The 25,453-nt window shown below is 50.0% G+C and overlaps 1 protein-coding gene across 2 annotated transcripts in view; it reads left to right on the forward strand.

Annotated features, from left to right (window-relative positions):
• The window catches only part of GLB1L2 (galactosidase beta 1 like 2), a 93,463-nt gene that overhangs the window by 51,918 nt on the left and 16,092 nt on the right, over window positions 1–25,453 (forward strand). For both annotated transcript variants that reach the window (XM_068238797.1, XM_068238798.1), the window contains exons 3-14: window positions 794–862; window positions 7,473–7,568; window positions 7,644–7,752; window positions 10,490–10,582; window positions 15,567–15,648; window positions 20,087–20,151; window positions 20,492–20,576; window positions 20,659–20,796; window positions 22,265–22,345; window positions 22,502–22,608; window positions 23,210–23,356; window positions 23,436–23,507. In XM_068238797.1, coding sequence (XP_068094898.1) covers window positions 794–862; window positions 7,473–7,568; window positions 7,644–7,752; window positions 10,490–10,582; window positions 15,567–15,648; window positions 20,087–20,151; window positions 20,492–20,576; window positions 20,659–20,796; window positions 22,265–22,345; window positions 22,502–22,608; window positions 23,210–23,356; window positions 23,436–23,507 — 1,144 coding nt within the window. The remainder of the gene's footprint in view (window positions 1–793; window positions 863–7,472; window positions 7,569–7,643; window positions 7,753–10,489; window positions 10,583–15,566; window positions 15,649–20,086; window positions 20,152–20,491; window positions 20,577–20,658; window positions 20,797–22,264; window positions 22,346–22,501; window positions 22,609–23,209; window positions 23,357–23,435; window positions 23,508–25,453) is intronic.

Genomic DNA, 25,453 nt, shown 5'->3' on the forward strand with positions numbered 1-25,453 from the left:
CGGTGTCCCTCTTTTGTGTAAGAATAGTAGTTAGACTTACAATAGTATATTCTAAGCCTGCTATTCCTACATGCATCACACAATTCTTACGTACAGGATTCGAGAATCTTTTCGGATTTGAGGAAATTTGGGATTCGTCTCATCTCTAGAATTTTATTTATGTCAATGAGACAGTGCAGCAGCTTGTTGTGTCCTGAAATGTAAATAGAAGGCAAAAACAATACAATATACTTCTTGCATATTTGCATCTGGCTAGTTCCAGGCTGTATGCAGCGTTCAAGTCACCTTAGTTAGCTTCTCCCTGATCCTCTAATTGTAGGCCTCATTGCAAAGCCACATGCCTGCACAAAGCTCTCTTCGTATTTTACCACGCATGCGCACGTTAGTTTCTGAATTTGCCATGCATCACTTCCTGTCACCAGATCCGATTTGTTCAGTGAAGGAAGTGATGTCACAGCAATGGCATGCTATCCTCTGCGCGGCACAGAAATGACTGCAGAATTGTGTGTGAACTCACACTTATCTTTCAGGATAGATTCAGGTATCAGATTCAGCGGTAATTACTTGAAATAAAATCTGTATTTTTGAATTAAAGACGCTTCCCTGAGAAAACTGATAAATGAGTGAACACAATATCACTCAGCCAAGCAAAGCACACATGTCTCCTGTCCAGGCTGCCCTAAATGTGACCCTCATTACAGCAGGGCCCTATCAGGAATCATGTGACGGGCTTGTGTGATTTCTTCTATTTCTATTGGCTGAACTGTGAAATCTCCATCTTGTGTCCCCCCAGATACGTACCCTGGAACCTGCATGAGCCACAGAGGGGGAAGTTCGATTTCTCGGGGGATCTGGATCTCGGGTAATTTGACGTTTATGTTAATCTGTGGTGTCGCTATCTGTAAGGTTTTTGTTACGGTGAACGGTAAATTATATAATTGTAATGGTTCCTGACCCCAACCCCCCCTCCCCCCCTTCCTGACACCTATACCCAGACCCCTCCCCCCCTTCCTGACGCCTATACCCAGACCCCTCCCCCCACCCGATGCCATTTGCTACAGGGGGGAATTTGGGTGCCCTCCGGCGCCCCCTGCAGCTGGAATGAGTATGGTTGCTCTGGACGGCACTCAAACTTCCGCGGTATCTCTGACGTCCAAATTCACTGCTTCACACCTTCACATTTATTGAGGTATTTGCCTCACAAGTCAGGAATTCACCTCACTGCTCGGTAATTTCAGCTTTCCGTGCGGTAACGGCCTTGGTGAATTGTCATTTCACAAACTGTTCAGTAAAATCAGCAGTTTTCTGCTTTACGGAATGCGGTAATGCTTTGTGAAGTGAAGCCAGCATGGTGAGAGTGACTCCGATTGTTGACGGTAAAGCTCTGTCATGGGCCTGTAGACAGTCGTGCCATGCATTGCCATGTACTGTGATTTAGCATGGCCGGGGACATTTTATTGCATGACACACTCTGTTTCCTCATGGTTTCTATCGTGTGGCAGCCGCCAACTTCTATAGTTTAACCTCTTGCCAACTGCTCCGCGGCGATTGGCGTGAGCATTGCGGCAGACCCAGGACCGCTCCACGTCGATTGGCGTGAGCAGTGCGGCAGACCCAGGACCGCTCCACGCAGATTGGCGTGAGCAGTGCGGCAGACCCAGGACCGCTCCACGCCGACTGGCGCGATCAGTACGGCAGACCCAGGACCGCTCCACGCAGATTGGCGTGAGCAGTGCGACAGACCCAGGACCGCTCCACGCAGATTGGCGTGAGCAGTGCGGCAGACCCAGGACTGCTCCACGACGATTGGCGTGAGCAGTGCAGCAGACCCAGGACCGCTCCACGTAGATTGGCATGAGCAGTGCGGCAGACCCAGGACCGCTCCATGCCGACTGGCGCGAGCAGTACAGCAGACCCAGGACCGCTCCACGCAGATTGGCGTGAGCAGTGCGGCAGACCCAGGACCGCTCCACGCAGATTGGTGTGAGCAGTGCGGCAGACCCAGGACCGCTCCACGCAGATTGGCGCGAGCAGTGCGGCAGACCCAGGACCGCTCCACACAGATTGGCGTGAGCAGTGCGGCAGACCCAGGACCGCTCCACACAGATTGGCGTGAGCAGTGCGGCAGACCCAGGACCGCTCCACGCAGATTGGCGTGAGCAGTGCGGCAGACCCAGGACCGCTCCACGTCAATTGGCGTGAGCAGTGCGGCAGACCCAGGACCGCTCCACGCAGATTGGCGTGAGCAGTGCGGCAGACCCAGGACCGCTCCACGCAGATTGGCGTGAGCAGTGCGGCAGACCCAGGACCGCTCCACGACGATTGGCGTGAGCAGTGCGGCAGACCCAGGACCGCTCCACGACGATTGGCGTGAGCAGTGCGGCAGACCCAGGACCGCTCCACGACGATTGGCGTGAGCAGTGCGGCAGACCCAGTACCGCTCCACGGCGATTGGCGTGAGCAGTGCGGCAGACCCAGGACCGCTCCATGCAGATTGGCGTGAGCAGTGCGGCAGACCCAGGACCGCTCCATGCTGATTGCCGTGAGCAGTGCGGCAGATCCAGGACCGCTCCATGCTGATTGGCGTGAGCAGTGCGGCAGCCCTAGGATTGCTCCACACAGATTGGCGTGAGCAGTGTGGCAGACCCAGTACCGCTCCACGACGACTGGCGTGAGCAGTGCGGCAGACCCAGGACCGCTCCACGCTGATTGCCGTGAGCAGTGCGGCAGACCCAGGACCGCTCCATGCTGATTGGCGTGAGCAGTGCGGCAGACCCAGGACCGCTCCATGCTGATTGGCGTGAGCAGTGCGGCAGACCCAGGATCGCTCCACGTCGATTGGCGTGAGCAGTGTGGCAGACCCAGTACCGCTCCACGACGACTGGCGTGAGCAGTGCGGCAGACCCAGGACCGCTCCACGCAGATTGGCGTGAGCAGTGCGGCAGACCCAGGACCGCTCCATGCAGATTGGCGTAAGCAGTGCGGCAGCCCCAGTACCGCTCCACGGCGATTGGCGTGAGCAGTGCGGCAGACCCAGGACCGCTCCATGCAGATTGGCGTGAGCAGTGTGGCAGACCCAGTACCGCTCCACGGCGATTGGCGTGAGCAGTGCGGCAGACCCAGGACCGCTCCACGACGACTGGCGTGAGCAGTGCGGCAGCCCCAGTACCGCTCCACGGCGATTGGCGTGAGCAGTGCGGCAGACCCAGGACCGCTCCATGCTGATTGGCGTGAGCAGTGCGGCAGACCCAGGACCGCTCCACGCAGATTGGCGTGAGCAGTGTGGCAGACCCAGGACCGCTCCACGCAGATTGGCATGAGCAGTGCGGCAGACCCAGGACCGCTCCACGCAGATTGGTGTGAGCAGTGCGGCAGACCTAGGACCGCTCCACGCAGATTGGCGCGAGCAGTGCGGCAGACCCAGGACCGCTCCACGCAGATTGGCGTGAGCAGTGCGGCAGACCCAGGACCGCTCCACGCAGATTGGCGTGAGCAGTGCGGCAGCCCCAGGACCGCTCCATGCAGATTGGCGTGAGCAGTGCGGCAGACCCAGGACCGCTCCACGCAGATTGGCGTGAGCAGTGCGGCAGACCCAGGACCGCTCCACGCAGATTGGCGTGAGCAGTGCGGCAGCCCCAGGACCGCTCCACGCAGATTGGCGTGAGCAGTGCGGCAGCCCCAGGACCGCTCCACGCAGATTGGCGTGAGCAGTGCGGCAGACCCAGGACCGCTCCACACAGATTGGCGTGAGCAGTGCGGCAGACCCAGGACCGCTCCACGCAGATTGGTGTGAGCAGTGCGGCAGACCCAGGACCGCTCCACGCAGATTGGTGTGAGCAGTGCGGCAGACCCAGGACCGCTCCACGCAGATTGGTGTGAGCAGTGAGGCAGACGCAGGACCGCTCCACGCAGATTGGCGTGAGCAGTGCGGCAGACCCAGGACCGTTCCACGTCAATTGGCGTGAGCAGTGCGGCAGACCCAGGACCGCTCCACGCAGATTGGCGTGAGCAGTGCGGCAGACCCAGGACCGCTCCACGCAGATTGGCGTGAGCAGTGCGGCAGACCCAGGACCGCTCCACGACGATTGGCGTGAGCAGTGCGGCAGACCCAGGACCGCTCCACGACGATTGGCGTGAGCAGTGCGGCAGACCCAGGACCGCTCCACGACGATTGGCGTGAGCAGTGCGGCAGACCCAGTACCGCTCCACGGCGATTGGCGTGAGCAGTGCGGCAGACCCAGGACCGCTCCATGCAGATTGGCGTGAGCAGTGCGGCAGACCCAGGACCGCTCCATGCTGATTGCCGTGAGCAGTGCGGCAGACCCAGGACCGCTCCATGCTGATTGGCGTGAGCAGTGCGGCAGCCCTAGGATTGCTCCACACAGATTGGCGTGAGCAGTGTGGCAGACCCAGTACCGCTCCACGACGACTGGCGTGAGCAGTGCGGCAGACCCAGGACCGCTCCACGCTGATTGCCGTGAGCAGTGCGGCAGACCCAGGACCGCTCCATGCTGATTGGCGTGAGCAGTGCGGCAGACCCAGGACCGCTCCATGCTGATTGGCGTGAGCAGTGCGGCAGACCCAGGATCGCTCCACGTCGATTGGCGTGAGCAGTGTGGCAGACCCAGTACCGCTCCACGACGACTGGCGTGAGCAGTGCGGCAGACCCAGGACCGCTCCACGCAGATTGGCGTGAGCAGTGCGGCAGACCCAGGACCACTCCACGCCGACTGGCGCGATCAGTACGGCAGACCCAGGACCGCTCCACGCAGATTGGCGTGAGCAGTGCGGCAGACCCAGGACCGCTCCACGCAGATTGGCGTGAGCAGTGCGGCAGACCCAGGACCGCTCCACGTCAATTGGCGTGAGCAGTGCGGCAGACCCAGGACCGCTCCACGCAGATTGGCGTGAGCAGTGCGGCAGACCCAGGACCGCTCCACGCAGATTGGCGTGAGCAGTGCGGCAGACCCAGGACCGCTCCACGACGATTGGCGTGAGCAGTGCGGCAGACCCAGGACCGCTCCACGACGATTGGCGTGAGCAGTGCGGCAGACCCAGGACCGCTCCACGACGATTGGCGTGAGCAGTGCGGCAGACCCAGTACCGCTCCACGGCGATTGGCGTGAGCAGTGCGGCAGACCCAGGACCGCTCCATGCAGATTGGCGTGAGCAGTGCGGCAGACCCAGGACCGCTCCATGCTGATTGGCGTGAGCAGTGCGGCAGCCCTAGGATTGCTCCACACAGATTGGCGTGAGCAGTGTGGCAGACCCAGTACCGCTCCACGACGACTGGCGTGAGCAGTGCGGCAGACCCAGGACCGCTCCACGCTGATTGCCGTGAGCAGTGCGGCAGACCCAGGACCGCTCCATGCTGATTGGCGTGAGCAGTGCGGCAGACCCAGGACCGCTCCATGCTGATTGGCGTGAGCAGTGCGGCAGACCCAGGATCGCTCCACGTCGATTGGCGTGAGCAGTGTGGCAGACCCAGTACCGCTCCACGACGACTGGCGTGAGCAGTGCGGCAGACCCAGGACCGCTCCACGCAGATTGGCGTGAGCAGTGCGGCAGACCCAGGACCGCTCCATGCAGATTGGCGTGAGCAGTGCGGCAGCCCCAGTACCGCTCCATGCAGTTTGGCGTGAGCAGTGTGGCAGACCCAGTACCGCTCCACGGCGATTGGCGTGAGCAGTGCGGCAGACCCAGGACCGCTCCATGCAGATTGGCGTGAGCAGTGCGGCAGCCCCAGTACCGCTCCATGCAGTTTGGCGTGAGCAGTGTGGCAGACCCAGTACCGCTCCACGGCGATTGGCGTGAGCAGTGCGGCAGACCCAGGACCGCTCCACGCAGATTGGCATGAGCAGTGCGGCAGACCCAGGACCGCTCCACGCAGATTGGTGTGAGCAGTGCGGCAGACCCAGGACCGCTCCATGCAGATTGGTGTGAGCAGTGCGGCAGACCCAGGACCGCTCCACGCAGATTGGCGTGAGCAGTGCGGCAGACCCAGGACCGCTCCACGCAGATTGGCATGAGCAGTGCGGCAGACCCAGGACCGCTCCACGCAGATTGGTGTGAGCAGTGCGGCAGACCCAGGACCGCTCCATGCAGATTGGTGTGAGCAGTGCGGCAGACCCAGGACCGCTCCACGCAGATTGGTGTGAGCAGTGCGGCAGACCCAGGACCGCTCCACGCAGATTGGTGTGAGCAGTGCAGCAGACCCAGGACCGCTCCACGCAGATTGGTGTGAGCAGTGCGGCAGACCCAGGACCGCTCCACGCAGATTGGCGTGAGCAGTGCGGCAGACCCAGGACCGCTCCACGCAGATTGGCGTGAGCAGTGCGGCAGACCCAGGACCGCTCCACGCAGATTGGCGTGAACGGCTGGGAATGGGCTTTGCAGGAGAGCTCATCTCCGCTCTGATGACGGAGCTCCGCCCCGCCTTCAGTCTCCCAGCGGCGATCACCACTGAGAGACTGTTAGACGGTGTAACCGCCGTCTAATAGGACTGTACAGTGCTGCGATCTAAGGCAGCGCTGTATTGGGGACAGCTGTGTGACACGGCTGCCCCTCTGGGGGGGACAGGAGCGATTCGCTGTGATACACTGACTGGGGTAGGGAAAATTGTTAAAGAAATAGGTAAATTAATAAAACAAAAAAATGTACAAAAAAATGAATAAATAAACACTGGGGGAGCGATCAGCGATCAGACCTCACCAACAGAAAGCTCTGTTGGTGAGGAGAAAAGATGTGGGGGGGAATCACTTATGTGCTGAGTTGTGCGGCCCTGCAGCGAGGTCTTTAAGCTGCAGTGGCCCAATTTGTGAAAAAAGGCCTGGTCACTAGGGGGGTTTAACACCGCAGTCCTTAAAGAGACTCTGAAGTCTCCCAAAAAGTCTCATTAACATTATTGCCCCTCTTAAAATGCAGCAGAACAGTAGCTGAAAACACCCTGAATCACCCCAAACTCTCGGGGGTACATCACGGGCTCCTTCCGCATAGAGGCAGAGCAGCTCTGCCTCTATGCGCGTCAATCAGCCCGGATCGCCGCCTCTCCCCCGCCCCTCTGTCTTCCCTCACTGAGAGGGGCGGGGGAGAGGCGGAGATACGCACTGATTGACGCGCATAGAGGCGGCAGCGAAATCCACAACCAAGAAAGTGGTGGATTTTGCCGGCCGAGTAAGGAGTGAGTTTGGGGTGATTGAGGGGGTTTTCAGCAGCGGTTCTGCTGCGTTTTAAGAGGGGCAATAATGTTAATGAGGTTTTTACAGTAAAAACCTCATTTTTGGGAGACTTCAGAGTGTCTTTAAGTGGTTAATGCACCGCACACGCCGTGTGTTGGGAACGCATGCAGGAAATCACGCTTGTGCATGCGTTGTGTCGTGTGAATGAAGCCTTACAGTCTGGAGCGTAAAACCAAGTCAGAAATGTCTGTTCCTATATCCAGGATACTAATAGATTTCCTTCCTCCTCTCCAGGGACTTTCTGGCTACAGCAGCTGATGTGGGCTTATGGGTCATCCTGCGTCCGGGGCCTTACATATGTGCGGAGTGGGACCTTGGCGGATTACCCAGGTGAGATGGCAGGTCACATGATCACATGTCACTTCCTGTGTGCCCACATGTCTGATTGTGGCTCTGTTGTCACAGCTGGTTACTGCGGGACAAGGACATGGAGCTGCGCACAACGTATAAAGGCTTCGCTCAGGCCACAGAGGCGTACTTTGATGACCTCATTCCCCGAGTGCTCAAACATCAGGTGAGTGTACTGCCAGACTGCCTTCACCTGTGAGTGATCTACAGTCAGGCCAGAAACCTTTCTGTACTTACAGATAGCTGAGCCGCTAACCTCAAATATAACTCAGGCAAAGCAATGTGGAAACTGGAAAAAAGGGCGCATATGCATAGCCAGACTGTAGGGTATCCCTCAATGATGACTAATTACAGCCATAAAACTCTTTCCTGGAAGAGAACATCTTCTGAGTGCAGGGGAAAGATAAAAAAAAGTGAATAGTTCATAGATTGTGGCTTTAAACTTTTTCAGATGTATAAAAGACTGTCATTCAGCTGAGACAATAAAGTATTAAACTTTATTTTTTAGCTTATAAACATAAACTAAAACATACATACAGCATCATTAGTAGCTTCATTTCATTTTTCTAGGCTGTCTTAGTAAGAAAACAAACAAAATACCCCACAATTTTATTAGGTATAAAAAACAAAAATAAATCTGCAGATGAAACACAAGATAATGAAATCCAGACTTCAACACTACAGTGCATTAACCTCTTTAGACATGAGACATCAGCATCCTGCAGTTTGGCCCTTTCAATTAACTTTTTTCTTCTGATTTTTCTCCTAGGAAATAGGACATTTTCATCTTCTATTTAAAGAGAAACTCCAACCAAGAATTGAACTTTATCCCAATCAGCTGATACCCCCTTTTACATGAGAAATATAATGATTTTCACAAACAGACCATCAGGGGGCGCTGTATGACTGATTTTGTGCTGAAACCCCTCCCACAAGAAGCTCTGAGTACCGCGGTACTCTGGGCAAACTGCCACAATGTAACAATGTTCACAGACAGGAATTAGCTGTCTACAGCTGTCTCTAACAGCCAAAACAGCTAGGAGCAGCTACATAACCTGCCCACAGTAACAATGTCACCATGTGATAAATGTCAGAATGTAAATCGGGGAGAGGAAAGATTTTACAATGAGCAAACACTGACTAAATCATTTATACATAATTATGGTAAAAAATGAAGAACTTTTTTTACTACATTATTTTCACTGGAGTTCCTCTTTAAAATAACCTTTCAGCACTTTGCAATGTAAAAAGTACCAAAAAGTATGTGAAAAGTACTGCCCAAATTATGCAGAGTATTTTCCAGGGTTGCCAACTCATCCCTTTAAATACTGACACACCTAAGTTCTTATTATTATTATTATTATTATTATTATTTAGTATTTATATAGCGCCGACATATTACGCAGCGCTGTACAGAGTATATTGTCTTGTCACTAACTGTCCCTCAAAGGAGCTCACAATCTAATCCCTACCATAGTCATATATCTATGTATGTATCATGTAGTGTATGTATTGTAGTCTAAGGCCAATTTAGAGGGAAGCCAATTAACTTATCGGTATGTTTTTGGGATGTGGGAGGAAACCAGAGTGCCCGGAGAAAACCCACACAGACACTGGGAGAGCATACAAACTCCTTGCAGATAGTACCCTGGCTGAGATTCAAACCTGGGACCCAGTGCTGAAAGGCAAGAGCGCTAACCACTATGCCACCGTGCTGCCCAGTTATACAGGTTCTGGGGCTTCTCACATATAATCAGTGCCTGAACTGCATCTAACTAGCTACAAGACATGTATAATTCATAAGTGTCCGTATTTAAAGGGATGAGTTGGCAACACTGGTATTTTCTTGCTTGCAGGTGTCTTAAAAGGCATTTTTGGGCAAGGTGTAAAAATATCAACTGGGAGAAAACTCAGGAGAAACTGAATGACATCTGGGCCTTTGTGTCACAGCAGCATTTCTCCACATTTTTTGCAGCATGTACCCTTTTATTAATGACTGTGTTGGCCACATACCCCCTTGTTTGAGTAACATCATCTCAAGTACCCCCGATGCATACATATTACTCAGGAGGACTTCATCATTGTCTATAAGTGTTTTTCAAACATTCATTGATGTTATAAATGAATTATACATTTTTTAGGTTAATTTATATATTTCATGACTATAACTATTATTTCATAACTATAATTTATAACCATCGAAGAGAGTTGAACAAAAGTGGGGACACCGAGAGCCCAATATAGTGTAGTAAGCAAAACAATAGGTTGGAATTGAAAAGTATATAGTGCATATACTCACAAACATGGGTTACCTCCTAGGCAACCACTGTACAGGCAGGTGAGGAGGTTAGACCTGTCCTCAGTCAGGATTAAAAGTCACTCTCTGTAGATCAGGAAAAAAGAGATGGGGATCGACCCCTCCACCAGGGGTGGATATTGGTAATATAAGAGTGAACAGAGGCGCCAGCAGGATAAAAGGTACTAAAAAGCGCTCTGTGACAACAGAGGCGCTTATCGTGACCTTGAGACTGTACTGCATGTACTCCTATTTGTTATTGCCTGAGGAAGCAAGAATATGCCCACGAAACGCGTTGCATGGTTGTCTGGAGTATATAAATAAACCTGTTGTTGTTAAAAAGCTGACAGTATCTTGTCTACTTCAAGGAGGCGAGTCCACCACCACCTCCTGAGGAATTTTAAACTTTTTAGTACCTTTTATCCTGCTGGCGCCTGTGTTCACTCTTATATTAACATCGGAGATAGTTGTTTGACTATGACAAGTACCCCCTGAGGTGCCCGGGTACGGTGCTATGTGCTGAGAGCCTAAGGGAGCCCAGATCGGGTGCACTGGTAGATGTTGGCTGATCTCTCTCCTGTGTTGTCATATATTGTGCTGTCCGCAGTACTCCAGAGGAGGCGCTATCATCGCTGTGCAGGTCGAGAATGAATACGGTTCCTACGCCAAGGACGCCAACTACATGGAGTTCATAAAGACGGTGAGTGCCCCACACATGGGAGGCGATAATCCACTATCAGGACTACACGTAGCTCTGTACGGTCCACCAGTCGCAAGTCACCGTGTAAACCTCTGGCTTTCAGGGCTGGAACCCACTAGAGCTTTTTTTTGAGTGTTTAGGGAGCACTTTAACCTCTCTGGCGGTATTCAGTTTCAGTGGCTGCGTCCGCGGGAGGGATTTTTTAAAAATAAAAAATGTTTTTTATTTGTTAGCTAGCACTAGGCTAGCTAACTATGTGGCCCAAATCCCCCGTCACCTCTCTGATCCCCCCGATTTACCCGTCCGCGATCCCACAAGAGCCGCAGCTTCACCAATCAGCTTCACTTGTCGCTATGGCGACGTTCGGACATGACGTCATCGACGTCAGGCGCAGTCCCGATCCTCCTCATAGCGAAGCCTGGAGCTGATTGGGAGGCTGCGCCATCGCGGGATCCCTGGGGGGTACGTATTACAGCGGAGATCGGGGGCGATCGGTGGGGACCGGAGTGACTTTGGGCACATGGTTAGCTAGCGAAGTGCTAGCTTAACCACATAAAACAGTTTTTATTTTAAAAAAATCCTCCCAGGGTGATGTGATCCCCTGCGACGGCTAGCCTGAACGTAGGTCGGGCTTACCGCCAGGGAGGTTAAATCGCAAGCGATTTCCCTAAACGCTCTGCCAATGTAAGTGGATGGGACAGGTTCCACTAGCGCGATTGGGATTAGGCAATGCGCAATCGCAGGACATGCAGCATTTTGGGAGCATTTCCGTTCTAATGTATTGTATCCGAGCAGGAAAATCGCTCCCAATAACGCTTGCAAAGCACTTCCACAAATCGCTAGTGATTTGGGATAGCGATTTGCACTTTGTAGTCGGTTCCAGGCCTCATTCTGGTTTGAAATCAGTGGTCTTATCGTCTCTGTCCTCTGTTTGTTAATCTCTGTACACACACTAGACTGTGGTCGCTGGAAAGGAACGATAAACGATGGATCGGCTGAAAATAATAAAAAAAAAAAATCCCAACAATGGTAAAAGACGACAGTTATCGTCCATCTTCAATTAGTGTCAGTTGTTCATACCAACCGATGACAAGTGATCATCCATTCACACTCACGTGTTGCAAATCTTACACTTCTGGATCCTCATTTCACGCTTCCAGCAACAATCCGATCTGGCGGCCGCCCTTGTGCTGTTGCTGAAATGAAATGTGCCCCAACATCGTTTGCTCATCGCAAATCTTCAGCGATCGCGTGTTTTCTGATGACCTCGGCCTAGCGTGTGTTCGTACCATTAGGCTCAATGCTCTCCCTATGTGGGGGTACCTCAGTTCCTTGCTTTAACCTGCCCAGGTCGGATCTCTTTTTATGTTGCACAGTGTCAATTTGTATTCACACGGGAGATAAAAGTTTTTTTCAATTGAACAATCAACGACTAATCCGCAAATAATCTTTGTAAAAAATGTGCTTAAAGACCAAAAAAACCCGACAAAAGAACCCTGTCTATCCATCTGTCAAATTAATTTTGGCTTTTTTTTTTCTTTTTTTTTCTGGTGAATATCGTCCTTTTTACAAGGTGTGTATGAGATCGTCCGATATTCCCTAAGTTCTGTGTGCGCAGCTCATGCGTGAAGAAGGAAGTGTATGGACTACACAATCTGACAATCCTATGTGGGAGATAGATTCCTTGGTTTCCAAAGATTTTTCTTTTTATCTTGCATGTGTATGCAGCTTTAAGGGGCAGGACTTGTTTCCCAGATAAAGCCCGCCCACAACAAGGAAGTTTACACAAACGTGTCTCAATCCGCCAAACTGTCAGTGGTGCGTGCTTGCACACACTCCTGTCGCTAGTTCACGGCGGAACTTACTCGACAAGGATCGGTGAACGGGAACATGTGTTCCAGAAGCCAATCAAAGTGCTTGTGAATGAATAAGCATGGCTCCAATCAGGAGCCATGTTCACTCATCTCATCAAATCAAAAGTAAAAAGTAGAGTAAAAAAATAAAAACCACAATCACTTCCTTTGCACAGGATTAAGTGTATATCTTCCATCTAGAAATGTGGGTGCTATACAAACTGGGGTTACAATTATATTTGTTTGTAGCCGCAATTAGTATAGTGGGTGGCCCTGATGCCTGTCTACTATAGCCTCTAATTGCAGCTATTCACATGGGCACCTATGGCACTGCCTAAACTTTCCCCTGCGCCTTCGGCAGCCAATACAATAGTGGTCACCAAATACAAACTGTGGCTAATTAATGGGGAAGGTGGAGCAGATTTGGGGGGGAGGGGGTTGCAGTTAAGGTGTACCAGAGATCAAGGTATAGCAAGAATCGATACTTACCCCAATAATAAACCCTGGTTCAACAACAAGCTACGCCTGCTACGGAAAACCAAGGAGGAAGCCCACAAGAGCGGCAACCAGGAGGAGTTCAGAAAGGCCAAAAACACCCTCAACAAAGAACTGAGAGCGGAAAAAAAGAAGGTTCTCTGAAAAACTGCGCCTGAGCCTCTGCTCAAATAACTCGCGCGAAGTCTGGAAAGGTCTCAAGGTGGCCACAAACTTTAAGACTCCCCCTCATCACACGACTCCCAGTGCTAAGCTAGCGGAAGATCTAAACAGGTTCTACTGCAGGTTTAAAAACAACCAAGTAGAGGATGTACCTTATGACCAGGTGCCACCGGTCGCGACCTCTCAGGCTCATACTAGCCCAGGCCCCCCAGCCGCACTGATGGTCTCAGAGGCCGAGGTTCTTAGACTGCTTAAGCTACTCAATCCCCGGAAAGCCTCGGGCCCAGATGGTGTGTCAAACCTCTGCCTTAAAACCTGTGCAGAACAACTGGCCCCAGTCCTCACTTCCCTGTTCTCACAATCCCTAAAGGAACACAGGGTTCCCTCTTGCCTAAAAATCTCCACAATCATCCCCATCCCAAAGAAACCAGGCGCCACTGACCTAAACAACTTCAGACCTGTCGCACTGACATCAAACATCATGAAGGTCTTCGAGAGGCTCATCCTCTCTCACCTGAAACACACCACCAAGAATTTGATGGATCCTTACCAGTTTGCCTACAGGGCCAATAGGTCTGTGGAGGATGCCATCAATATCAGCCTTGAGCACGTTCTGAGCCACCTGGACAGACCAAACACCTATGCCAGGATCCTCCTCTTGGACTTCAGCTCCGCCTTCAATACCATCAGCCCCGACATTCTCGTCGACAGGCTAGTTCTCCTCAATGTGCATCCCAGCCTCTGTAGCTGGCTGAAGGACTTTCTCACAAACAGGACTCAGACAGTCAAGCTGGGCACCTTCTCCTCGCAGATGCGAGTCACCAACACGGGTGCCCCCCAGGGCTGTGTCCTGTCCCCAATGCTGTTCTCGCTGTACACAAACTTCTGCAGCTCAACAAGCAACTCGGTCCAGGTCATCAAGTTTGCAGATGACACCACCATCCTTGGTCTTATAGAAGGGAGCGATGAACGAGCCTATCGCCAACAGATTGCGGATATCTGCAACTGGTGCAAGGCTAACAAGCTTGTACTGAACACAGCTAAAACCGCAGAACTGATCATTGATTTCAGAAAAGGCCATCCCGAACTCCCCCCGGTCCACATCAAAGGCACTGAGGTTGCCAGGGTCCCGCATGCGCGTTTACTAGGCACCACCATATCCAGCAACCTAAGGTGGGAGGAAAACACCACAATGACCAAGAAGAAAGCGCAAAACGCCTGTTTTTTCTACGACAGCTGAAAAAGTTTGGAATGTCACTAGACATTATGACCTGCTTCTACTCTGCTGCCATTGAGTCAATACTTGGCTCTTCCATCATCGTGTGGTATGCAGGGGCCTCTGCGAGAGTTAAGTATAAACTACAAAGAGTCAAAGTCTGCAGAAAGGATCATCGGTACTTCCCTCCCACCACTCAACCTTCTCTACTCGTCCAGACTGCGCTCAAGGGCCGCTAGGATAGCAGGAGACCCCACCCACCCTGGCAACCGCTATTTCAGTCTCCTCCCCTTAGGCCGCCGCTACAGGTCCCTTCCCACCAGGACCACTAGACACAGAAACACCTTCTTTCCCCAAGCCATTGATCTCCTCAACGCACCCTCCCAGTCGCACTCCCTTGCCCCAGCGCTTATATCTGGGTAGTAGCCCACCCATGTTACACTACCACAACTAGTCTAGAGCTACTTAATTACTCTACTGCCCTCCTGTACTACTTATTGTATACCTGCTTGTCCACGATACTGTATATCCGTATAATTTGTCTTGTGTCTACGATACTGTATATCTGTATAATTTGTCTTGTGTACTACTCGAGCCTGTCTGTGCCAAAAATAATTCCAGGTACAAACCCTGTACTTGGCCATTAAACCTGATTCTGATTATCTGGGGCTTCCTCCTGCCCCATAAACACGTGCGAGTCCCTCGCTGTCCTCCCGTGGTCTGCAGTTCAGCTGCGATCAGCCCCGATAACTGGCTCAGTCGCATCCAGTCTGGCTCTTCTGTGCATGTGTGGACCTCCCGTGCATGCGCAGTAGACCCGGACTAACGCAACTGAGCCAGTTACCGGGGCTGATTGCGGCTGAACGGCAGACCACGGGAGGACAGTGAGGGACTCGCATGTGTTTATGGGGTGGGAGGAAGCTGCGGGTGAGTATCAATTTTTTGCTATACCTTGATCTCTGGTTTCTTTTAAAGTTACGTATTGGTTGGGGGGGGGGGGGGGGGGGGGGGCGGTTAGGGATCATAGAGAGAAGATTCAAATGAAACTGGGTCAGGTTAGGCGATGGTAGAATATTGGGGAAAAATTACCTATATTTTACTATGGTAATTTCATAGAGCTTAATTGTAGAATATCTGTAATTTTACCACATATTCTAATAGCAGCTGTCTCAAGTTACCGCTATGCCCCTTTTCCATGTTTACGTATTTCCTGTGCCAGTTACACCTATTTACTGTTGTCTGTCTGTTGGCACGCCAGGCGCTGGTACGGCGCGGGATTGTGGAGTTATTACTGACCTCTGACAACAAAGACGGCATCAGCTCCGGCAGTATGGAAGGAGGTACGGCCAGCGACACCGGTTATTACGTTATTATGTTCTGTTACTACCGGATGTTATTGTTGACACAGAGAATGAATGGTTTATAGCAAGTAATTGGGTTTGGTTGATTGTCTAAAGGTGGCCATACACTGGTCGATTTGCCATCAGATCGACCAACAGATAGATCCCTCCCTGATCGAATCTGATCAGAGAGGGATCGTATGGCTGCCTTTACTTCAAACAGATTGTGAATCGATTTCAGCATGAAACCAATCACAGTCTGTGAAGCTGCCGCCGCCGCACCCCTCCCCCCTCCCTGCATACATTACCTGCTTAAGCCGGCTCGAGTCCCCCGGTCTCCGCTGTCTTCTTCTTCGCTCTGGGCTCCAGCTTCACTGTACTTCCTGCCTGGGAAGTTTAAACAGTAGAGGGTGCTCTACTGTTTAAACTTCTTGTTGGGACAGGAAGTAGCCAGCTGGAACCTGGAACCCAGCAGAGAAGAGACAGCGGAGAGAGCGGGGACTCGCGCCGGCCTGAGCAGATAATGTATTGCCGCTAGCGTCGGTCGTCGGGCATTCGAACGCCGCTATCGACGCACTCCGACCCGCCACCAATTGAGGGAAATCTTCTGCACGGACGGAACAACAGGAATCGTTGTGAACTATCGATTTTGGACAGAAATCGATCGTTCTGTCAGTGTTTGCGTGACTATTTCACAGCCGATTCGATCACAGTGATCGAATCGGCTGTATATCGGTGGGAAAATCGGTAAGTGTATGGGCCCCTTAAAGGTGACCACTAACAATCAAATTCCTAGAGAAAAAATCAGATAATTTTTTTTTTTCAAACTCGGCGTACATTTTTGTACTCTACCCAACTCCATCAAACTTGCTTCATTGAAGCCCTCTTATGTTGGGTTCATTGTGCATCATCGTTTGATTCATTTTTATTGCTTAGTATATTGCTTAGTATAGACATATCAAAAAAGATGAAGTACTTCAAGGTTCAATCTCAGCACAAAAAGAAAAAAACAGCAACAAAAAACAAAAAAACGAGAACCAAGAATATATATATAACATACATTATGTACACCAAGTTCATTAATCCTACTTATATCTCAAACACCCCCCCATTCATTCCCTTACATCCTTCCTCTCGTCAAGCTCACAACATCTGCCCCCCATTCATAATTCTGATCGGAAGAAAAATCGTTCACTACACCATCAACGAACCAATCTTTGCTTCCTATCTATCACAACCAACTAGAAAATCCAAATTTTGGTTTGTTGAAAATGCGATTGACGACTATTTTTATAATCGTTCTTAATGGATTGTCAGATTTGAATCAAATTGAATCGAATCATGAATCGGACATGTCAGATTGCATTAAATCATATCAATGAATCGAATCAAATTGAATCGAATCTGACAAAGAATCATGTGGTGTAGATGGGACTGATTCTCCCAGCAGCTTATGACTCTTTTCACAAACAAGTCTCTGCACGGCATCTGGTTGCCTAGCAACAATGTAAACACATATTCAGCAGCTCAGCGGAGCTCAGCAGTTAGGGTTATAAGGGTGATTCCTGCTAGAAGTGGGTTCTATGTAAGCAGCAGTTATGGTTGTGAAAAGAAAGTAAAAAATAAACCACCCCTAACAAATGGATTAGCCTCTCAGCCGTCATCCATCACTATTTACAATACATGTTATATTGATGAAACCATTCATTTTAAAAAAAAACTTTTTACACTATTTTACAAGGATGTTTAATAGTTGATGCATAAACCACTTTTTATTTTTTTCCTCATTCGTGGAAGAACCCCTTTAAACATCCCTGCAATTTTTAAGCTTTTGTTGTACGAAAAAAAGACAAAATCGGCTTTACACCAAAAGCCCCTCCCAGCTCCAGCATAGCTCAACTGAAATGAAGGAATGCTGGTCGTGCTCCTGGAGTAATGCTGTTTCTGTATACTGTCAGGGCCGGATTTAGGCCAAGGCCACCTCGGCCATGGCCTAGGGCACCACAGGAGCAAGGGCACCAAAGCAGCAGGCTAAACTGGTGCAGCATTTGCAAGCTTGCAAATGCTGCTCTACAGGGAGATCAGGCGAGCACCTGACTGCAGTACTCTGCTGCTAGCTGCCTGTGCTGCAGCCACCTTGCTCTCTGTTTGCATTGTGGCCGGCGGCTATGGACTTGGGCAGAATTGGAGACAAAAAGTAGGAGGAAGCTTCTGCACTGGAGACAAGCAGAGAAATGAGTGACACTGATGGCTGCTCGGTGTGTGAGTACAAATCCGGCCCTGTATACTGTTTAGATCTACTGCTCGCCATGGGCATAACTATTACCTCTGCGACCCCTGCTAATTGGCAGAGGGGCCCGAGGGCCCTTTCTCCTCCCTCTTCCCAACTTCAAGTGCAGCCAATTAGCAAAAAGACCTCCCCATTTTCTCGCAGAAACAGCCCACCTCCTCCCGCCATGCAGAGTAGCAGCAGCGTGAAAACACTCTCTGCTGCCATTCGCTGGCTCCTGATCACATGACCCTCATGGGGTTCAGGGACCAAGCGCGCACCATGCTATCGTTTCTGCAGGGGGGCCTGCTAAGTCTAGTTACACCCCTGCTGCTTGCTGTTTCGATATACCGCTCACTGTTTCTTTATGTTGCTGCTTTGCACCTGCTGCAGCACTGAGCCGAGGGATAGCGATGGACGGTCTCCAGGCTCAGTACCTCACTTTACACTCCACCAGCTTAGTTTTATGTGAGGCACACTCCTTTCATTAACCTTTTACACCGCAATCTGTAAAATGTCATAAAATAAAGTAGATGCAATGTTCTGTGTGCTCCACAAGGTGGCACTGTTGTTCTGAAAAATAACTGATTTTACAACTTCTAAATATGTTGCGCAATGAAAATCTCTTTTAGAATCGGAATTCATTTATTTGGCCAAGTTCTCCCTTACAAGGAATGTGACTTGGCAACGAGCTGAAGCTCGGGATCAAAATGACATACTTGCCTGCAGAGAGGGAAGCCTCAGGATCCTATTGAGGCTTCCCCCGGTGCTCTGTTGTCCCCTGTCGCTGAGTGCTGCTCCCTCTCCTGGATCATGGCCGTGCTCCTCCCCTGTTACGAGCGCGGCCGCGCATGCGCATTAACACACAGCGGCTTGTGCACAAGCGTTTCTGGCTTACTGCGCATGCACGGGCGGCCTCAGTCGGCTATTGTGCGGTCACGCTGCGGGAAGAGAAGCTGCACGGTTCCGATGTGATTAGCGACACTGCTTGATCATCTTCTGGAGGCCCGCGCTTAGTGATGGGGGACATCAGAGCAAGGAGGGGAGCCTCAATTGGATCCTGAGGCTTCCCTCCCTTTAAAGAGAACCAGAGATGAAGCACCCTCTTGTATTTTACCTTATAAATCAGTGGGAACATGACAGTATACACCTAATCTGCTCTTTGTTTCATTGTTCTCTGTTTAATCTGACTGTTATCACCTCTGATAAGAATCCCCGACTGAGCACTCAGTCTAGCTTTGCTATGGAAAGATTATAGCTGAGTCTGTCTTCTCTGGTGTCTTTTCAAGCCCAAGCCTGCCCCCTTGTGGCTCTGCTATAATGACTCAGCTATAATTATTCCATGCAAAGCCAGACTGAATGCTCAGTCCGGGATTCTTATCACAGCTGATAACAGACACTTTTAGCAGTGAGGATGAAGCAGAGCAGGGTAAGTGTTTTCTCTAATGTTCCCACTGATATACATGGTAAAATACACAAGGGTGCTTCGTCTCTGGTTCCCTTTAAGTAAGTATCTCATTTTCTACCAGAGTTTCGGCTCAGGTTGTACAGACACAAACAGAATAATGCAAGGACAGGCAGTGTATATATATATTACAAGTCAAGGACAGTTTGTAAGTTCTAGTCGCAGTAAATGGGGTGAGAAGTGATCATTTTCAGTTCTGTGCTCTCCAGTCCTAGCAGCTCTAGCATGGTTCTGCACTGAGCATGGCTACCGCCTGAGGGAGAAAGAAATACGCCAAATAAACTCCAAATAGTCTCCTGATCAAAAATGCACTAATAATACATTATTAATAACACCCCCCCCCCCCCCAAGGAAATCTGACAAATTCCTTTCTGTTTGTTGTGTACATGTGCAGCAAGCATGTACACCATGTACATATAGAAGGACACTGCTGTAGATGCAGCCTGCTGGTCTGACGGCATCCCCATAGCTCCACTGGTCATGGCTACATAAGTCAAATTCGTGTAAGTGCGAACTTATTTGGCCAGATGAAATAATTCTGATTAATATTATCTCTCTCTCTAAAAATTAAGAAAATGATGTGCATATGTATGTTGCCACCTAGTGATTGCAAGAAGACTGTGTAGCTGTGTAGCAGCTTGTAGTTATTGTCTCTGTAAGAAGATTACACTCATTGTACAGAGTTTCTTTTTGCTTTTGGACAGTTTTGGCCACCATCAATTTCCAGAAGATTGAACCGATTCTCTTCTCGTACCTAGAGTCCATCCAGGTAAATATGGTCTCCATACAGTGGTTGGATAGTGTCTCGTTAAGGGCACCACCTTTGACATGGGAGACCAGGGTTTGAATCCTGACTAGGGTCAGTACCTTTTTCAGTAAGGAGTTCAAGGCAAGACTCCCTAACACTGCAGGGCGGCCTCTTGAGCGCGTCCCAGTGGCTGCAGCGCTTTGAGTCTAACAGGAGAATCCGATCGAGAGGAATATCGGACGTGACAGAATTTATCAATCAAACACATCTATCTAACGGCAAAACGTATCGTGTGTTCTCAGCATAAGACATGGCAGAGTCTGTCAGACATCACAGTAACGGGGGGACTCCTTGTCTTCAGGGTAACAAGCCAGTGATGGTGATGGAGTATTGGACGGGATGGTTCGACCACTGGGGCGGGGACCACCATGTATTCGATGTTGACCGTGAGTAGTTTTCCTTCTGCCTCTTGGATCGCCTTGTTCTTCTGTATCGGTCAGTCAGTTACTTTGTTCTCCACCCATCCAGAGATGATCTCTACCGTGGCCGACGTTCTGACCAAAGGGGCTTCCATCAACCTCTACATGTTTCACGGAGGAACCAACTTCGGCTTCATGGCTGGTGCTCTGCACTTCCACGAGTACCGCTCTGATGTCACCAGCTATGGTAAGTTCAGTCATGTGATGTCACCAGCCATGGTAAGTTCAGTCATGTGATGTCACCAGCTATGGTAGGTTCAGTCATGTGATGTCACCAGCTATGGCGAGTCCAGTCATGTGATGTCACCAGCTATGGTGAGTCCAGTCATGTGATGTCACCAGCCATGGTAAGTCCAGTCATGTGATGTCACCAGCCATGGTAAGTCCAGTCATGTGATGTCACCAGCTATGGTAGGTTCAGTCATGTGATGTCACCAGCTATGGTGAGTCCAGTCATGTGATGTCACCAGCCATGGTGAGTCCAGTCATGTGATGTCACCAGCCATGGTAAGTCCAGTCATGTGATGTCACCAGCCATGGTAAGTCCAGTCATGTGATGTCACCAGCTATGGTGAGTCCAGTCATGTGATGTCACCAGCTATGGTGAGTCCAGTCATGTGATGTCACCAGCCATGGTGATGTCACCAGCCATGGTAAGTCCAGTCATGTGATGTCACCAGCCATGGTAAGTCCAGTCATGTGATGTCACCAGCCATGGTAAGTCCAGTCATGTGATGTCACCAGCCATGGTGAGTCCAGTCATGTGATGTCACCAGCCATGGTGAGTCCAGTCATGTGATGTCACCAGCCATGGTAAGTCCAGTCATGTGATGTCACCAGCCATGGTAAGTCCAGTCATGTGATGTCACCAGCCATGGTAAGTCCAGTCATGTGATGTCACCAGCCATGGTAAGTTCAGTCATGTGATGTCACCAGCCATGGTCGGTTCAGTCATGTGATGTCACCAGCCATGGTAAGTCCAGTCATGTGATGTCACCAGCCATGGTAAGTCCAGTCATGTGATGTCACCAGCCATGGTAAGTTCAGTCATGTGATGTCACCAGCTATGGTAGGTTCAGTCATGTGATGTCACCAGCTATGGTGAGTCCAGTCATGTGATGTCACCAGCCATGGTAAGTCCAGTCATGTGATGTCACCAGCCATGGTAAGTCCAGTCATGTGATGTCACCAGCTATGGTAAGTCCAGTCATGTGATGTCACCAGCCATGGTAAGTCCAGTCATGTGATGTCACCAGCTATGGTAGGTTCAGTCATGTGATGTCACCAGCCATGGTAAGTTCAGTCATGTGATGTCACCAGCTATGGTAGGTTCAGTCATGTGATGTCACCAGCCATGGTAGGTTCAGTCATGTGATGTCACCAGCCATGGTAAGTTCAGTCATGTGATGTCACCAGCTATGGTGAGTCCAGTCATGTGATGTCACCAGCCATGGTAAGTTCAGTCATGTGATGTCACCAGCTATGGTAAGTCCAGTCATGTGATGTCACCAGCCATAGTAAGTCCAGTCATGTGATGTCACCAGCTATGGTGAGTCCAGTCATGTGATATGACCCAGGGGATGAGGCTAGGAGTTGGACATGGAGCGCTGGTGATCACTGCCTTTTACTTATTATGTGTTTTGTTTCTTTTATAGACTATGATGCTCCGCTGACTGAGGCTGGTGATTATACCTCCAAATATTATAAACTGCGAGAGATATTCAGCAAACATCATGGTAAGTATGGCGTTTAGGAGGACTGAGGTTCTCTGAAGGAGACGGTGTGACCGGCGCACAGGCTACCACTTTCTGCGGTTCTCCAGCTGTGTGACTATAACGCCCATTAGCCTGTCAGACTCCATTTTGTTCACCCCCATGCATTTGATTTTACAGTGGAGCCTCTTCTCCCTCCGCCTGTCCAGCTGTCCAAAGCATCGTATGGAGGTGTCCAGCTGAAACGCAGCATATCTCTGTGGGACGCTCTGCATCTGACCGGAGAGGTGAGCGCCACAATGATCATTTCCTGTCTGCTTGTTATGGCTTCAGTCATTTAATCTGAGAATTCTTACCGTTGTGGGAGGAAATGCATATCATGTTTATCAAAATAACAGTCTGTAGTGCAGTATAACAAAAGCAAAAGGAGGTGCAGTTTTGCTCTTATCCCTCCTGAAGAATAAGTTTTATTCACTAAAAATGACAACACGTTTCGCTGGTGCTTTCCTGCTTCCTCGGATCAATTCTGATCAAAGTGTGATTCTATCTGGTGTTGAGCATAACGTAGTGCAGTATGTTTCCTATAGTGTAACAGTTAGCAACACCTAATAAGCGCTTAGTAATCATTTGTGGATCCCTTGTGATATTCCGGAGTTCACTTCATGAACACAGTGCAAAAACAGCAACATGTAGTGAGCCAATCAGAATAAACTTTATTAGTTCAGTGAGAGATCAATTAATTTCCAAAATAGCTGCAGTATTCTTTGTAGAAGCCACTTCACCACATCAAGGTTTCTCCCTTAAAACTGGTCCCCACCGTACTGTCACCAGTCGGTACGCAATTGAACACTTACCCATGTCTCACCGGCCTTCATACTTTTCCTGCAGCCGTACAAGTCGGAGGTCCCGGTGAACATGGAGAACTTGCCGGTGAATGATGGAAATGGTCAGTCCTATGGATACACCTTATATGAGACTGTTATCTATGGAGGAGGAAAGTTCCAGACCAAAGGCCATGTGAGAGATCGAGCTCAGGTACACCCTGCTATCGCCTACAGCCGTTCTATGGAGAGCACATGGTTCCCGCCCTCTGACCAGGCCCTCCCTATTACAGGTGTTTGTGAGCAGCCAGCCGGTGGGGTTTGTGGATCATAAGAAGCAGGAGTTGGACATTCCCGAGGTTCCGGTAAGTTACCTAGAAAGCTTCTATTTCTTGTGGCTTTTGTTTGCGATTTTAGAGTGTCGGTTCACATGTAATGTAAGCTGATACAATATCACTTAATTGGGGATTTATTGGTCTGCTTAGGACTACGGAGGGTTCAGCAGAAGGTAAATGTACGGTTTCCGTGCTTTAAATGTAGATGGTACTAATTATTGGCCAACTCTTCCAGATAGATAGATAGATAGATAGATAGATAGATAGATAGATAGATAGATAGATAGAAATATAGCCTTTTCAGACCCCAAGCTTATATACTGTTCTTACGGTAATCTTAAAGTGACATGAGCACCTGGACCTTAAAAACTATAACATGAGCCTCCCCATAAGGAGCTTGGTTATACAGTGTGCTATTGGGGAGGGGATTGGTGTGTGTCATTACTTACCTACTGGGGGCTGCTCCACGAACACGGTAAATCCAGCGCTGGAGACTTGGGCGCAGCAGCGCAGGAGACTTGGGCGCAGCCGGCGCCACCATAGGCCGTAATAGGAACTACGGCTATGGCAGGCACATGGAGTAACTTCAGCGCCGTCAGAAGACGGATCTGAAGTTGCTTTTAAAACAATAATTCGGCTTCCAGCTATTGCTGGAAGCCGAATTATTTCATTTCCCCACTATCCATGTCGGCCTGGAGGGGGAATAGTAATTAACACGGCCCGGACTTGTGCGGCAGCAGGATTAGCCATATACTGGCTGTGTCCTGCGCCCAAGTCTCCGGCGCCGTTCTCTCTCGTACGCGCTGCTCCACTAGCCCACCCTCTGTATGGGGTTTACTGTGTTTCCCCAGGGAGTGACTGCATTTTGATGTTCCTGTAGCGATGTCATGCCATTGATGTGACTACAGCCAGGAGATACACTCACATCGCCAGACTACATCTCCCAGCATGCATTGTAGTGGCCGGTAGCATCAGGGCCGGCGCTACCATTAAGGCAAAGGAGGCAGCTGCCCCAGGGCCCCAGAGCTTGTAGGGGCCCCCAGTGGCTACAAGAGGAAAAAAAATTTTGCAAATCGGCCTTATAGTTTTTGAGAAAAACGATTTTAAAGTTTCAAAGGGGAAAAAAAACACATTTAAAAACCTGCCGACTTTAATGGTTAATAGGAAATCCACCTTAAATGCTAGAAATACTAAATTTGCAGGATATGTTAAGGAGATCATTAGGAATAAGAGGAAAAAACAATTTTTCAAAAAGACCTTATAGTTTTTGAGAAAAACTATTTTAAAGTTTAGAAGGAAAAAAGTATAGTTTTAAATGCGGTAAATGTCACTTTTAGTAGCAAACCTAACGGTAGTGTAATTTTACATGCATCAAACGAAAGCGCAATAAATTTCCTGACGGGGTTTCCAGGGGGTCTATACGCAGCCGCAGCGCTTTGGCCAGGGATCGCTATACAGCCGCCATATGGCTGTATGAAGATCCCTGGTATTTTTTTCCTATTTTCCCAATTTTTTTTTATGTTTAGAGTGTGGGAATTTTTTTTTTTTTAAATTATGTGGGGTCCCCCCTCCTGAAACTTTGTAACCCCTTGTACCCCATGCAGGCTGGGATAGCCAGAATGTGGAGCTCTGACCGATTGGGATTTCACACCCTGACTATACCAGCTGCAAAAACGGTCCCCTAATGCTGATTTTTGTTCCGGGGTATATGTTGGGGGGGCCCCCCAGGTTTATTTTGCCCTGGGGCCCCATTGTTGCTTAAACCGGCCCTGGGTAGCATGGAACCCTCCCGGAAGCTTCAAACTGTTCTCGCTATTTGGGGAAGTTGCTGAATCTCATTTGCATTCATAGCCGTGCTACATGTTAGGTGATCAGAGTGGGGGGCAGCACCTCCCGGGGTTCCAAAACTTTAAATAACATATGTTTGTCTGGCGTTGCCTGAAATCTAAGCTTGTGATGAGGATGAATGCTGTACA

Source organism: Hyperolius riggenbachi, chromosome 6 (assembly GCF_040937935.1).
Source record: "Hyperolius riggenbachi isolate aHypRig1 chromosome 6, aHypRig1.pri, whole genome shotgun sequence".
NCBI classification, from domain to species: domain Eukaryota; kingdom Metazoa; phylum Chordata; class Amphibia; order Anura; family Hyperoliidae; genus Hyperolius; species Hyperolius riggenbachi.